The sequence below is a fragment of the Sturnus vulgaris genome, chromosome 21, assembly GCF_052056855.1.
Source record: "Sturnus vulgaris isolate bStuVul1 chromosome 21, bStuVul1.hap1, whole genome shotgun sequence".
In the NCBI taxonomy this organism is placed as follows: domain Eukaryota; kingdom Metazoa; phylum Chordata; class Aves; order Passeriformes; family Sturnidae; genus Sturnus; species Sturnus vulgaris.
This window is the reverse complement of record NC_142263.1, coordinates 9702373-9715395: the sequence shown is the minus strand read 5'-3', so window position 1 is coordinate 9715395 and position 13023 is coordinate 9702373. Positions and strand designations below refer to the sequence as shown.

General features: G+C 49.1%; 1 protein-coding gene across 3 annotated transcripts in view; it reads right to left on the bottom strand.

The window, feature by feature from the left end:
* AUTS2 (activator of transcription and developmental regulator AUTS2) overlaps nucleotides 1-13023 on the bottom strand; it is a 764728-nt gene that overhangs the window by 23552 nt on the left and 728153 nt on the right. The window contains exons 7-11 of one of the 3 annotated variants that reach the window (XM_088177103.1): nucleotides 4522-4825; nucleotides 4297-4446; nucleotides 2544-2797; nucleotides 681-922; nucleotides 232-276 (exon numbers count right to left, since the gene is read on the bottom strand). In XM_088177103.1, the coding sequence (XP_088033229.1) occupies nucleotides 232-276; nucleotides 681-922; nucleotides 2544-2797; nucleotides 4297-4446; nucleotides 4522-4825 (995 nt within the window). Of the gene's footprint in view, nucleotides 1-231; nucleotides 277-680; nucleotides 923-2543; nucleotides 2798-4296; nucleotides 4826-13023 lie in introns of all 3 variants that reach the window. The other 2 variants (XM_088177102.1, XM_014881474.2) reach the window with 2 other exon arrangements.

Here is a 13023-nt window from a genome sequence, read left to right as displayed (position 1 = left end):
ATGGTGTATGAGCAAGAGATCTTTTGATTGGAAAAGCTGATACTGCATCTTTATCAGAAACAAGCACCACAAATGCAAGCCTTCAAAAGCCAAAGCAACCAAGGACGATAATGGTAAATCCTGGAGTGATGATTAGGGAGAGATTTGACACTGTGCCATTGATTGAGTGGTGAGCCCAACCCACCACAGAAAAGCAGTGAAGTCAGTTGGAAACAGAGCAATAAAACTCACACTGTGACGGTAGAAGGGGTCAACTTTTGTAGGATATTTGTCAAACTGCAAAGGGATCAAAGCACAAACTAGTTACTTTATATTTCCTTGTTTTACTTCTGTTGGCAAAATAGAAGACAACTTCTCTTTTATTTGGCAACCAACAGAGAGGAAAAGTACGCAGAAAATTAATTTCCAATGAATCTGTTTGGGACTTTTTCTCTCTTCAAAGTAAATCAAGATCTTTTCGGGACAGGACAGAGGACAAGGCCCTAGATTGAACATCCAAGCAGGATGGCCAGAGCCTCAGTCCTGTGCTGCCACCTGAACCTCACATTGTAACAGAGGGACAGCCCTGCCTCTCCTGCCCAGAAACCCCTGGGCAGCACAGGAACCCTTCCCCACAACCTGGCAAATTCTCAGCAATACTTTTGTAATAAAGAATAGAGTTGTGCTCTACTTATCCTCACATTTCTGCCTGGGGTACGCACCATGGGCGGTGCTGGCGTCGGCATGATGGCAGTGGGAGGGATGGCGTGGGGGAAGGGCGTGAAGGTGTGCTGGTGGGTGTGTTGGTGTGTGTGCTGGTGCTGGTGCTGGTGCTGGTGGAACTCTGTCCTCAGGTAGGGCGGCGGGCCCAGCGAGGCGCCGCGGTCGGCGCTCTGCGACGCCAGGAACCGCGTGTTCAGCTCCTGCCGCAGGAGGTCTTGTTCTGAAACACACAACCACAGGGTCACAGCATTAACAGCCTTGGAAAACACCCTGGAGATCATCAGAGTCACAGCATTTACAACCTTGGAAAACACCCTGGAGATCATCAGAGTCACAGCATTAACAGCCTTGGAGAACACCTTGGAGACCATCACAGAGTCACAGCATTAACCTTGGAGATCATCGAGGCCAAGCTATGACCCAGTACCACCTTGTCACCCAGACCATGGCACTCAGTGCCACATCCAGTCCTTTTGTAACACCTCCAGGGACAGTGACTCCACCACCTTCCCAGGCAGCCCATTGCAATGCCCAATCACCCCTTCTGTGAAGATTTTTTTCTAATGCCCAGCCTAAACTTCTCCTGGCTGCAGCTTAAGGCTGTGTCCTCTCATCCTGTCACTGTTCCCTGGAAGGAGAGCCTGACCCCACCCTGGCTGCACCCTCCTGGTAGGGACTTGTAGAGAGTGATGAGGTCTCCCCTGAGCCTCCTCCTCTTCTCCAGGATAAACAACCCCAGCTCCCTGAGCCACTCCTCACAGCACTTGTGTTCCAGACCTGTCACCAGCCTTGCTGCCCTTCTCTGGACATGCTCCAGTATCTCAATGTCCATCCTAAATTGGGGGGCCCAGAACTGGACACAGCACTTGAGGTGAGGCAACAGTGCAGAGGAAAAGAAACAATAAAACAACACACACGCCTCTTCTCCCTGCCCCGAGCTCTGGGGCTTTTCCAGACATTGTGCCACTTCCTTTGCTGTCTGTGGTAGCAATGCTTCATTTAAAACACCCTGCTGATAAATCATGACACAGCACAGGGTAAGAAAGCTCCCTCAGGTCTTCCCTCAGATCCTAAAGGCCAGAGACATTACAAAGTCCACATTTCCCCACTCACCAAGCCTGTTTTCACATTCCTCTGAGCATTTATGGGCATGGACACAGACCTAAACAGGTGAGGGTGGACAAGCAAGCTGGAGTGAGCAAACAAGTGGCTGCTGCTCACATGAGCACCCTGGTGCATGGATACATAATGATGTTACACAAATGTTCCATTTTCTTCCCCTCAGTGACCTGGTGAGGCCCTGAAGCTGTGGCTGCCCCTGGATCCCTGGCAGTGTCCCAGGCCAGGCTGGATGGGGCTTGGAGCAGCCTGGGACAGTGGGAGGTGTCCCTGCCCATGGCAGGAGTGGCACCGGATGGGCTCTAAGGTCCACTCCAACCCAAACCTTCTGAACACACCTGAGCTCAGCACTGCTGTAAGCTCAGCCAGCACAGACCCTCCCTGCAGCCAGGGAAGCTCTGCTGGGCACAGACCACAGCTGCATGATGACCTTTGCTGTGGGGGGGGGAAGGTCACAGATTCTCTGTGGGCACATAATGAACTCTGCTGTGTTTTTACTGTGGGTTGAACAAAACAAACCTGGGAAAACCACAGCCTTCCAAAAGCAGTCACTCCCAGGGCAGAGGGAAAGTTCCTGGCTATGTCTAGGTGTTTGTTTGGCTTTGCTATCACTGTGTTCAGCAGTCAGTACAGCCTGTCCCACCAAGAGCCCTCAGCAAAAGGCCCAAACCCCGGTTATTCTGACCAAACCCGGAGCCTGGTGTCCCACACGTGGCTCTTACCTGAGTAGGTGCTACCAGCTGGGTGTCCTGGAACCTGCAGCGTCCCTGACGTCAGCGGGGGTGGCGGGGGCAGAGCCGTGGGAGGGGCAAACATATTGGGGTGGTGTGGGTGAGCAGGGGGCTGCAGGGAGGGAGGGAAGCTGTGCAGGGGGCTGTGGCTGGCCAGGGACAGCGGGAACGGCGACGCCGACGGGTGGTGCGAGATGTGCGGGGGAGGCGCCTGAGTCTTGGCGGGGGTGCTGCTCCTGCTGCTGCTGTTAACGAGAGGAGAAGCCATCAGAGCTCACACGGAGAGAGAAAAGCCCCAACACACACACAAACACAACCTGAGCAGTCCCTAACATCAAACACAGCACGGGTGTAATTCGTGTTACAAATCCAAGGTACCATTTCCTATCCCTGGGATACCCCTTTGTCCAACATCTGCTGCACCTGCTCTGTTATCTTTTACTTCCTGTGGTCCCTGCGCACCTGAGCCGTGTTCTCCCTCACTGCAAGAGGCTGGCATTGTCCCACAGCAGCACAGGGGTGACACACAAAGGAGTAATCAGCCCTGTGCATTCATTACTTAATTATCAGGTCCTTTCTACATGATTGCTCCTGGTTCATGTTTTCAGGCAAATGAAGCTCAAAAACAGTGCATTAATAAAAATTTAATTTTTTTTTTAATGTGAATTACTAAGATGAAAGATTGCAGAAAATGTGAAATGAAGCTGAGAAGGCAACAACAGATTTGTGCTTATTGTACAGGTAACGCTTCTCTCTACCCCCACAATAAAATGAGGTAAGATGAACCAATAAATATTTGTGATTACACCAGCTGCAATTTTTCAGGTTTCATTTCCTACTAATGAGTATTTAAAATACATTTATGGAAGGCTTAATTCTCCTTGTCTTTATTTCAAGTAACGACACGCTTCTATTGCAGTGACTTTTAAAGACCAGCAATACCAGCTTGGTTAAAATCAAATCTGGATCTTAAACACTTCCTAGTCTTTAGTCAAACCATGAGGCAGCCCCAGCGCTGCTTCCCCATGTCTTGAAGATCACATCTGCCTGCTGGGAGCTCAGATTTGGAGAATGACAACCCAGGTTAGAGTAAGGGAAACGTGAGGTCCCTGACTCAGAGGGACATCACAGGTTCTTGTGCCCATGGTGTTTGATCTCACTGCTCATCTTTGTTATCCACAGATAAAAAGTGAGGCTGATCTCACTGTGGCCAGGTGAGAGAAAAACACTGCAGCCTGCAAGGTGTCAGCAGTGCAGGAAAACATGGAAAACATGGAGCTGCGAAGTGCCTGGTGTGTGACTGCTGGTGCTGGGCTGTCAGCAGCTGGACCTTGATCGAGGGGCTCCTGGGCTCCTTGCCCTGGGCATGGCAGTGCTTGGAGAAATCAGATATTGACAGGGATGGCAGGATAAAACTGACAGCCTCCAGAGAGCAGCCCAGCCTGCAGGAACTGGGCTTTTCTTCCCCTGATCTACAATGCGTAAAATACAAAAACCCAAAACCCCAAAACTCCAAAAAACCCAAGTATGGCAGGGAAAAAAAAATCCAAAGCAAATGAACTTAAAATACTCAGAGTTTATGGGATCACTGGGTACAGAGAGTGATCCTGGCTCATCTCAGGGGAGGAATCAAGGTTAAATGCACCAAGTGCCCTTTATTTCCCAGGGATGGGATGGGCGGTGCTGTCACTTCTTTATCCACTTCCCCTCCAGGTCAGACCCAGACCCCTCTCCATGCACTTACCTTAAGCTGTTGAGGCTCAAGCTGCTGCTGTTGTAGGCAGAGAGCGGCTGCGAGAGGCTCTGGGGATGGGGCTGCACCGCGGGCAGGGCCGGGTGTGCCGGGGGCAGCGGCGACTGCGGCCGCGGCGGGTGCTGGCCGGCCGGGGGCTGACCGCAGGGCTGACCGCAGGGCTGGCCACAGGGCTGGCCACAGGGCTGACCACAGGGCTGGCCACAGGGCTGGCCGGCGGGAGGGCGGCCGGGCTCCTCGGGGGCCGGGGGCGCTGGCCCGGCCGGCGCGGGCGGGGCCGCGGCCTCGGGGCGCGGGGCGAGCGCGGGGCTGGGGCAGCGGCCCTCGGGCGGAGGCTCCAGCGGCGGCGGCGTCACCTGAGGACGGGGGTCTTTAGGCACCACAGGCTCAAGTATTGGGTCTTTGCTGCTGTCCTGGCTCTTCTCTTGGCTCCTTTCTAGTCCTGATATTTTGGGGACGGCTGCGCCCCTAGCACCAGGGTTGTCATTGTCAGCAAGTGCACCAACTCCCACCTCTTTATCTGCAACAACAACAGAGAGAGAGAATGGTTAAACGTGAGACACAGGCCGACCCAAAGCCACTGCTGGGCCACTGGCACTCCAGGCAGCTCCATTTTGTTTCCATCAAGAGCCATCCAGGCAAACATGAAAGTCAGTCAAATGCATCTGGCCCAGTAACTCTCCTCAAAATCGAACGGGTGGCAGGCAGGGAGGACAGGCCCTGTTCAGCGCTCCTGCTCCCCATTGCTGTTGCTCATCATCGCTCCCTCACTGAGGGAACAAACTCGGGGACTGACCCACGGAGCGAGCCAACACCACACAAGCTCTGTGCTTCTCACAGAATGGGTAAGGTTGGAAAGGATCTTTAAGACCACCAAGTTCAATCCCTCACCATGTTCACCACTAAATCATGTCCTCAAGTACCACATCCACACGGTTTTATTAACCGTTCCAGGGTTGATGACTCTACCTCTGCCCTGGGCAACTGTGCCAGTGCCTGACCACCCTTCCCATGGGGAAATTCCCCTCATGTCCACCCTGACCTCCCCTGGCCCAGCCTGAGGCCGTTCCCTCTCCTCCTGTCCCTGTTCCCTGGAGCACAGCCCGACCCCCCCGGCTGTCCCCTCCTGTCAGGGAGTTGTGCAGAGCCACAAGGGCCCCCCTGAGCCTCCTTTTCTCCAGGCTGAGCCCCTTCCCAGCTCCCTCAGCCTCTCCTGGGGCTCCAGACCCTTCCCCATGACACAAGATCTGAACTTTAAAACACACACTAGCAGCAACCCTGGCTTTTTTTTGCTTGGCTTAATCATGAAGTGATTTACTTCTATTTCCCAACTCTTTAATAATAATGAAAATAATTATAATTTTAACATCTGTATGTTGGAGTTTTGCTCACCGGGGCTCCACAGCAATTTCCCATTGGAACTGCTCCCCAAACCTTCTGCCAGTGTGGATCTGATCCATGGCACCCCTTGGAACAAATCCAGGGGAATGTTGCTGAACCAGCACCGGGAAAAGTGCTACCTTGCAGGTGGGGGATCAGGAACCCATTTAGGGCCATATTGCACAACAATTTGGAACAGCTGGACTTATACCTTCAGCAACTACAGAAGCACAGCCCGAGGGAAACATGCGAGGTTTGAAGGGGCTTGGGACAAGCTTAGAATTAAAAAAGTGTCCAGTGTTCTAAATAACCCTAAGACAAGAAAACTACTCCTCTTTCTGCCAGTTTTAAGAGGTAAAATGACTTAAATGCATAATGAAACAATACTCAGAGAAAATTGTTGACAGCTCCTTTATGCAAACCTCAAAGTAAAGGAGTGAGATTCAGAGGATGGGGAGTGAAGTCTGCCAGCCCATGGCCTGGGCACATGTTTGCCAACCATCACATCCCTGGAGGCAGCCTGGCAGCCATGTGTCACAAACATGGCATCATTTGGGTTTAATTTCATCAACAGATCAAAAATAAACCACACCAGGTGCCCACTCATTGAGTGTTTTACAGGCCCAGTGCAAGGTTGAACAGCCTGGCAAAGCAGAAGATTTTCATAGTTTGTAGACAGGAGATGGGGAAGAAGGGGATAAAGGGAGGCCAGAGGGCGGTAAAGAGAAGAAGCAAGGTAGAAAGAGGGGGAAAAGGTAAACAGGCTTATTTGATGAGGACCTTCTTTAATCACTCCTGGAACACCTGTAACAGGCACAGAGGCTCCTCCACCAATTTGGATTAGATGGTTATGGGGCAAGAGAGAGACTCCAGGGGGATAAAACAGTTAACTCTGCCATATGCCCAAGGTCTATCTCACTGCAATAAACTGCAGGTTCTAGGTAAAGGAAACTTTGCTTGCATTAACTTTTTGGATCAATCCTCTTTGATCAAACACTGTTAGAAGTTGAGAGTGTGATCTACGCATGTGTTAAGACAGGTCCCCAAGAAGGAGAGAAATGAGCAACAGTTTGTTCAGGAATAGGTGGATCTATGTTCCCAGTCCTTGTGGGTGTAGGAGTTACAAGTTTTTGGGTTCCTTGGGTTTTTTTACACAATGGCTTTGAGGACTCAGGCTTGTAACTTGTACATGGCTCTAGCAGATGATCTGGAAATCCTGCAAAGATGATACTTCCAAATCTACAGAGAACACTCAGTGCATTCGTTAAATCCTTTCTTTTGGTATCTTTAGCCTCTCTCATGTGTCACACGTATTCAGCACAGCTCAGTGCTGGGGATCTGCTCCTCCTCCCCGGGAGAAAAGGGCTGGGAATGCCACTGTCTCCTGGGTGTTTGCTGCTGCTGCTCACATCCCCCTTGCACAGCCCCCCAGTACCCTCCCTGTGAGTCTGCTTGGAAGATGCTGCCTGCAGTAAAAGAAATGTTATTCCCAGTTTCCCACCAGCCATGCCCGTGGGTTCTGCCTCTCCTGTGTGACATCAGTGCACCCACACTGTGCCCCAGCCCAGCTGTGCAGGAGTCCCAGCACACACAGTCCTGCCTGCTGACAATAATGATGTATAAATCAGAACCAATTCTCCAGCCCACTGTATCTATTTGGGGAGGTGAAATCCCCCCTCAGTGATAAACACCACCAATCACAGGTTTCATGAGGAGGGCTGCAGTCTTCATCAACAGCACTTCAAGGTCACACAGACAGGATTGCTCTTTTCCTACCCTGACTGACTGGCTCAGTGCAAGAACTCTGGGGAAAAAAAACCCTTAATGTCACTATGACACAGACAAGCCAACTTTCTGAGATTGCTTATCACCAAAGGAATTAATCTCCACCCAATAGCTAAGCAAACTAACTTTATTTTCTGGCTGTCTCCACACTCTGCTTTGGATACAGTGGAATTACTGCACTGGGATCCAGGAGAGCAGTGACTGTGATGTAACTTTCATGCTGACACAGACTCCCCTTTTTCCACTGGGTTCATACTGCATCCGCCAATAGAATAGCCAGCCAGTCTTCCACTGAAAAAGGAATAAAGCCAGAATTTGATGCTGAGAACTGAGGAACATTCACATTTCCCAGACAGGAAAGGCAGCTTTCACTATCTTCCATTCCTGTGCCTTTGATGTGCCTTAAATCTCAAATTCCTCTGTTTTTCAGCAGAGGAAATTTCTGTTTTTCAACTCAAATACACAAACTCAAGACACAGAACTCCAGTCCCCTCCACGTGACCCTGCTGTGTCTGTGACTATCACTGGCTTGGCTCCATCACACCAGGGAGCACCAAGGCCACCCTGGGGACCCAGGTGACACATAGGTGCACCTGGGAGAGCCAGCAAACACTTCGCTCTGGAGACATGGATGTGTGTAATAAATACAGGCTATATGCAGCTTTCCATCACTGTCTCTCTTCCTAACATGCAAACCACAAAAATTTTACCTAAACTCTGTGTTCTGGCTCCTTTGTCCCATCTGGGTGGTCCCAAAGAATTAAAGGTTGGCCAGGAGTGGCCAGTTGGGAACATCACAGCCACAGGACCAGCTCAGCTGTTCTCCACTGACAAAAAGGCCCTGTTGTAATTTGCCAGATGTGACATTCCCAGAGAATCATCAATGCAGAACCCTCTTGTTGTGCCTGGCCAAGATGTTTGCAGGTGGGTTCAACATGTCTGGGAATACCAGAGGAGGTGCCAAGAGGCAGCAAAGGCTGTGCAATGGCCACCCCCAGCCTGACCATCCCGAGTGTCCTGGGCATCCCTTGGGGACTGAAATTCCCTTACACAACATCCCTGCAGGACTCCGTCAAACTTACAGCGGCAGAACTTTTCTTCTAAACATAAAATCATCCAACTTTTCCATGTCCAGGTGTGACACAACCAGGTCTGGAGTGTCATCCAGAAACGAGGCTGTACCATATCCTGTCACTCCTCCTCCTGCCTACATTTGGATTCAGGCTCTCCACTCCTGGCAACTTCAGAGATCAACCCAGAACCAGCACTAAATATTCCACTTTCCTGAGAGGAAAGTTTAGGATTAAGTTCAAAGTTCTTACTGCACAAGTGGGAAATTATAGGAGTTTTCAGTGTTCTGTAGCCCTGTCTTTGGGACTGAGCACTCAGATTACCAAAGAAATATTTTATAGCATCATTTAATTTAAAAATAATATTAATTTTCTTTCACTGCTTTGTTAAGTTGAACTCTTGATAACACTCTATCTGCCTAACTCAAATTTTCTCCAAACTTCTTAATGCAAGATAGAACCCCAAATCTTTCAAGCCCATATTTTCCAGCTTTGCCATGGATAAGTGGGGAGTTGGTACCAAGTGTCACAACCAATACAAACCCCCAGGACATCTCTGGAGTCGTGGAATGCAGGGCAGATCTACCCCACAGACCACCAGCTCTTTACAAGGCTTGAAATAATTAATCAGACTGCAGGCCTGATTGTCCATTTCATATTGATTAGACGTTGGTCAGTGCAGGATGTGGATAGGGAGAGGCAGGTGCCAGGAGCTGTTTCTGCCAGGAGGGAGGAGGCTGGGGGTGCAGCAGCCAACAGGCATCAAACAGGCCCCAGAGCAGCTCAGCTGCTGTACTGGATACACATAATTTGCTAAAAACAATTTCTCATTTTTAGCACACAGTCATCTTTCATCCTAATTTCCAAGGACACTAACAAAGCATTTGATTATGCAAATAAAGAACATGCCTTTGAAAGCACAGTTCCTTGCAGCTCTGTCATCTGCTGATAGCAATTACTCCACAGTGAGCAGGTATTTAGCACAAGTGAACAGCGAGGCTGGTGACACACTTTGTACTTAATTATAAAACAGAGAAGAAAATCATTCAGGACAAAAGATTTTGCTACCTCCTGTTAAAAATGTTTATCCTCTGCACTGAAAGGGATTTAATTGTCAACAATGAAGTTGCAGATCAATGAAAAGAAGCACTTAGTGGGATTGCACAAGATGTTGACAATTCTTCAGTCATTGATCTGCTTCTGGCCTTGATTTGAGAGTGCAGAGTTCTCCAATACTGCACATGAAACCATTTATTTCATCCAGCTGTTAAACAGAACATACTCCATAAATGTAACTCCTATAGCTGTACACTGAGAGCATTTGACAGTACTTATTTAATTTTTTTTTTAAAATAACATCTTGATTTAGTACAAAGGAATGGGGTAAATTTTCCTAGAAGGAAGTGAAGAAGGGAATATCCAAACACCCCTGTCTGTTAGGAGTCCTAGCACTTTAGTAAGTAGGCAGGAGCTGCAGACAGGTGTAACACCCTCACAGACCCTGCAAGAACTCAATCCTGCTTCAACACACAAAGCCAAAGGTTTTATTTCCAATAAAATCTTTTGACTTCCTAACCCATCCAGCTGGGAATCAATAAATGACATCATTTACTACACAGCCCCAAAGTATTCCACAGCCAGGTCCTGAGGGATGACTGAAGGGGCTCCCAAATGGGCTGGAAAACTTCCCAGGTGGGAAGTGATGCTGACAAAGTCACTGGGGAATATTCTTTACAAATAATGGGTCTGTGATCTAAGAGTTTCACCTTCCTGTTTCAATTCTGCATTTTAATCAAAACCATCTAGGTCTTGTCATGGGAATCCTCCTAAAACACACCCAGATGCACAGAAGCACAGAATGCCCTTGTGAGGCCAGGCTGTGCTTCCCACCCCTCTGGCACCAGCACAAGGCTCTTCCCAAACTGGTGCACAAACCTTGCAGCCAGGGTACAAACCCCACCTGCCCAGCCATGAGCTCTGCTCCTGATCTCTGCTCAAAGACTGCCTTAGACCCAAACACCTGAGAGCTTCTGCCAGGATTCTCTGGGATTGTGGCAAAAACCAGGGGCTTGTTATACACCAAAATCTCAAGAGTTACAGAATCCCAGAATGGTTTGGGTTGGGAGGGACCTCAAAGCCCACCCAGTGCCACCCCTGCCATGGCAGGGACACCTTCCACTGTCCCAGGCTGCTCCAAGCCCCAATGTCCAGCCTGGCCTTGGGCACTGCCAGGGATCCAGGGGCAGCCACAGCTGCTCTGGGCACCCTGTGCCAGGGCCTGCCCACCCTCACAGGGTGGAATTTCTCCCCAGTATCCCATCCAGCCTTGCCCTCTGGCAGTGGGAAGCCATTCCCTTGTCTTGTCCTTCCAGCCCTTGTCCAAATCCCCTTTCTGTCTTTCCATCTCCTCTTTTGGCTGTTACAGGACCACCCTGTGACCCCTCAGTGGGCAGAACAGAAGGTGGGAGAGCATTTCAAACCTGCCCAGAGTAAATGAGGTGACAGTACAAGACAATAATCAATTAAAAACAGAAACCATAGCAAGACTGGATCATTTTCTCCAATTACCAACAAGAACATCACCTCAGCACAGGGTTAACCCGTGAAGAAGACAAGGGGAGGAAAATATCTTGTATTTATCCATCACCCCCCTCTTCCTTACTATTGATTTGCCTTGGCTGCAGATCCACAATATTCCCTGAAATGCCCATGACATCTGCTCATCCCACAGACAGGATTACTTGAATGAGCTTGAACAAAACCAGCTTTCAAAAGCAGCTTGAAAGGTATAACCCAATGAACACTGATCGAATCTAACCTGACAGCTCAGTTTAATATACTGAGGAGCACGAAGATGTGTGTGGTATGTTTATACAGCAAAATAACACATCTATTCCCCTTGAGAGGTGTCACACCTCCAGGTCACCAGCCACACAGCCCTGGCTCCTTTGTGAATTTGTTCTTTAAGACAAAGAATTTCTGATTTTAAAAGCATGATGCCAATATAAACAGAGAGCTTAAAAACACTTGCTAACACTAAGATGAAACTCACAACAATGAGAATTCCTGTTTTTAATTACAACTATTTCAGCTCACTGGTGTCTATAAGGAAACGTTGCTGAGCTTCCACATCCTAGCTCCCCCATTGAGGTGACTTTACACTGTTCTCATGCTTGGCACTATTTTCCTTGTGTTTCCAATGCTGCAGAGAAAAATATGGATACTGGAGAATTACAGATTCATTAGAGTTGGAAAAGCTCTCTGAGATCATTGAGTCCAACACTGCCAAGGCCACCACTAACCCATGTCCCCACATGCCAGATCTGCACATCTTTTAACTCCCTCCAGGGGTCCTGACTCCACCACTGTCCTGGGCAGCTGTGCCAGGGCTTATCCAACTGCCCAGAAAGGATTCTTCTGGTCTGGATTGTAGCAACAAGTGCAAAAATGAGATTTCATTGTTTCTGGTAAACAAAGTGTCACATTAAATGTGTTAATTATACATGTCCAGTAACACCCAGCTCTTTGTAAATTGTCTGAATTTCTCGGGACATGAAAGCAAAATTCAAGCAAAGTCAGTGTGATGGTCCTTGTGAGCCACTCCTCACTCCTGAGGCACATGGTGCCTTCAGGGAAGCTCCAGCTCAAGTGTTCCACCCCAGAATCATGGATCATCTGTGCCCTGCCCACACAGATCACTGGAATGACCCTGTCCAAGTGCCTTTGCACATCACCACGAGCAGTGCTCACCTTCAGGACACACCAACTGACCTGTCCATAGCAAAAACAGCAGAGCAGCAGGTCAGGGTGGTTTTGTTAGGAAGGAGAAGCTGAGCACATCCTGAACACAGCAGCAGGAATGAACACCAGGCTCACAGCACACACAGCACCTCAAGCTCAATTCAGCCCAGAGCCTCATTCATAATCTGAATATCAATAATAAATGGCAAGCAATGAAGATTAAAGTCAGATGTGCCCCCACACTGTCCCTGGATGTGGTTAATGAGCTGGCAGGACACAGGACTGGCACAGCAGTGTCCCACATGCAGAGAGGACACCAACATCGGGGTGTGGTGTCTGAGGCTGAGGATGGCCCAAACACACGGATTTTCTATCCAAACTGCAATCATTAGCCTGTGTATGATTCATAATAGCATTTGAAAAATCTCCTGTGCTCCTCACTTTAATTTTGATTCATGTTGTGCCTTGCTGCTGAGGCTAATTATTATCCAGCAATGGTGAATCCAAAGCCTCCAGCCTCATGTGCAGGACTGTGTGGTGTTGCCTCCATGTGACAGGGAGCTGTAATTCTAAAAGGATTAAAAGTTTACCAGCACAGCCATGTAAAGCAGAAAATGAATTGTTCTCTCTTCTCATCTCTGTTTGGAAATTAGATTACGGGCTCCAAGTGAGCTGAAATACAGAATGAGGCAAATCTTTGTGATTAGCTCACAGGTGGCCAGTGAGCCTTTCTGTGCCTCAA